Source organism: Podarcis raffonei, chromosome 17 (assembly GCF_027172205.1).
Source record: "Podarcis raffonei isolate rPodRaf1 chromosome 17, rPodRaf1.pri, whole genome shotgun sequence".
Taxonomy (NCBI): Eukaryota; Metazoa; Chordata; class Lepidosauria; order Squamata; family Lacertidae; genus Podarcis; species Podarcis raffonei.
The window spans coordinates 4,214,620-4,217,008 of record NC_070618.1 but is presented as its reverse complement, the minus strand read 5'-3'; the positions used below and the strand labels follow the sequence as shown (position 1 = coordinate 4,217,008).

Genomic DNA, 2,389 nt, shown 5'->3' with positions numbered 1-2,389 from the left:
ATATTCAGGCAAACTGCTGACTCAGGGCATTGACTTAAACTGCTCTAAAAAAAATGTTCTGAAGATCTATACAAAATGAATGAATTTGTTAATAAATGGAAGAATGAATAAATATTTTATACCCCCCCTACTCATTAGTAATGATTGACAAGTGGAAGCAGCTGTGTAAATAATGATAGGTTGGATTTCTAGGCAGGAATAAACCTCAGGGCAGGTTTCGCAGGAGCAGCTAGTATATCTCAGACAAATATTAAAGAGATGGGAGCAGTTTTGGTGTGTTTTTTTGATACAAGAAATGTGTGTTCACAGCCCTCTTCTCTTTATGAAGCCACACGTCTGATGTTTAGTATGCGCAATAAGATTTCTTTCAGTTTGGGATTGGACAATATTAAGATTATGGTATGTGCTGAAGGGATTGCAGACAGCATTATCACAAAACCTAAATTGCCATATGTGCCATACCTGAAAAAATCGCCTACAGGAATGATTAAAGCAGGAAAGTACGTCATGTCAACGAGCAGAGAGAACAAAAAAGACTTCATGACATTGAGATAGACCTGAGTGCTGAGGTCCTTAATGACAGCGCCACTCTTTCTGAGATTCCTTCTGTGCCTCGAAAGAGAGATGAGCAAAACCATGGATGCCGTTACACTGAGAATGAAATTCATGCATAAAGAACATAACTGGAGAGTTCTAAAGATGAAGAATGGTTTTTGGCAAACTTTGCTGAGACTGGCATTCCTTGTCAGAGTTCCAGAGAGATTGCAGGGCTTCTTGTTTTCAAAATAAAGAATGGTTGGAGGAACAGAGAAGAGCATGAGAGTTATTATCACCATTCCAAGCAGTCTGGGTGCAAGTACATCGATCCTTAGCTTCAGCCAGAGGAACAGGCGATGGGGGAAGTTGGTGACCTTCACACAGTAGAGGACATTGAGCCATGCGGCACACCAGAGGCTGACGTTGCTGAGAGATATCCAGAGAAATGTGCCAATATCTCGTCCATATGCACGCATATCGCTCTCTGCAGAGTTGCAGTACAGAATTTTATTTGTCAGCATGGTCAGCTGCAACATAATTCTGGAGGTGCTCAAACTGGTCAAGAGAAAGTCGCAAGGGGCCATCTTCCTGTTTTGGAGCCATCGGTGCCCATTCACAACTAGGATAAATCCATTTCCTAAAAAGGCAACAGCGGACTCAATTGCTAGAATGGTCTGCAAAGAGATAGCAAGTGGAGTAGTTATGCCCATTGCTGTTAATTTCTGCCAAAAATGCCTCAGTGGAAGAAGTATCAGCGTGTAATTCTCCTGGTCTCTTTTGGATGTCCAGCAGTGGAAACTCTGGAGACTTGGGCTTTTTAAAATGATGAGATCATGATGTGGAAACAATGCAAATCTCAGTAGGATTCAGTTACTAATGACAGAACCAGGTGTCATGTTGTTCAGGTACTGAGACTTCAATGAGCAACCAGTTTGGGGTGGGGTTGCTGTTGTTTTTTGCTATGTGTATAAATTTTACAGTGCTTGAAATCTCGGTAATTCTGCTTCACCAAAAGTAACCTCTCAATTTCGGATAAATTGGTCACATTCCTCCCCGTCGTTGTATTATGTTGTATTATGAAAAACAGCAGACAGTACATCAGAGGAAAGTTAGAGAGAGAGAGAGGGAGGGAGGGAGAGAATCTTGTCTTCTTGGATTCAAGGGATACATATCCACAGCCCTCTTCTCTTACGTAGCACTTTGTCTGATGTGTAGAATGTGCATTAAGATTTCTTTCAGTTTTGGATTGGACAATATTAAGATCATGGTATGGGCTGAAGGGACTGCAGAGAGCACAAACTCAAGAGCTAATCGGCCATTTGTGCCATAACGGAATAAACCGCCTACAGGAATGATTAAAGCAGCAAAGTACGTCATGTCAATGAGCAGAGAGAACAACAAAGACTTCATGACATTGAGACAGACCTGAGTGCTGAGGTCCTGAATGGCAGAGCCACTCTTTCTGAGATTCCTTCTGTGCCTCCAAAGAGAGATGAGGAAAACCATGGATGCCGCTACACTGAGGATGAAACTCATGCATATAGAACATAACTGTAGAGTTCTAAACATGAAGAATGGGTTTTGGCAAACCTTGCTGAGACTGGCATTCCTTGTCAGAGTTCCAGAGAGATTGCAGAGCTTCTTGTTTTCAAAATGAAGAATGGTTGGATGAACAGAGAAAAGCATGAGAGTTATTATCACCATTCCGAGCAGTCTGGGTGCAAGTACATCGATCCTTAGCTTCAGCCAGAGGAACAGGTTGTGGGGAAAGTTGGTGACCTTCACACAGTAGAAGATATTGAGCCATGCGGCACACCAGAGGCTGACGTTGCTGAGAAATATCCAGAGAAAT

The 2,389-nt window shown here is 42.3% G+C and overlaps 1 protein-coding gene across 1 annotated transcript; it reads right to left on the bottom strand.

The window, feature by feature from the left end:
- Positions 1-320: 320 nt before the first annotated feature.
- LOC128405326 (taste receptor type 2 member 7-like) lies at positions 321-1,247 on the bottom strand. Its single transcript, XM_053371852.1, has one exon. It carries the CDS (start codon positions 1,245-1,247, stop codon positions 321-323), a length of 927 nt encoding a protein of 308 aa, XP_053227827.1.
- Positions 1,248-2,389: the final 1,142 nt, after the last annotated feature.

What these genes read in the sequence shown, in the direction of transcription:
- LOC128405326 (XM_053371852.1), bottom strand. Translation starts at nt 1,247, where the DNA reads ATGGGCATAACTACTCCACTTGCTATCTCTTTGCAGACCATTCTAGCA.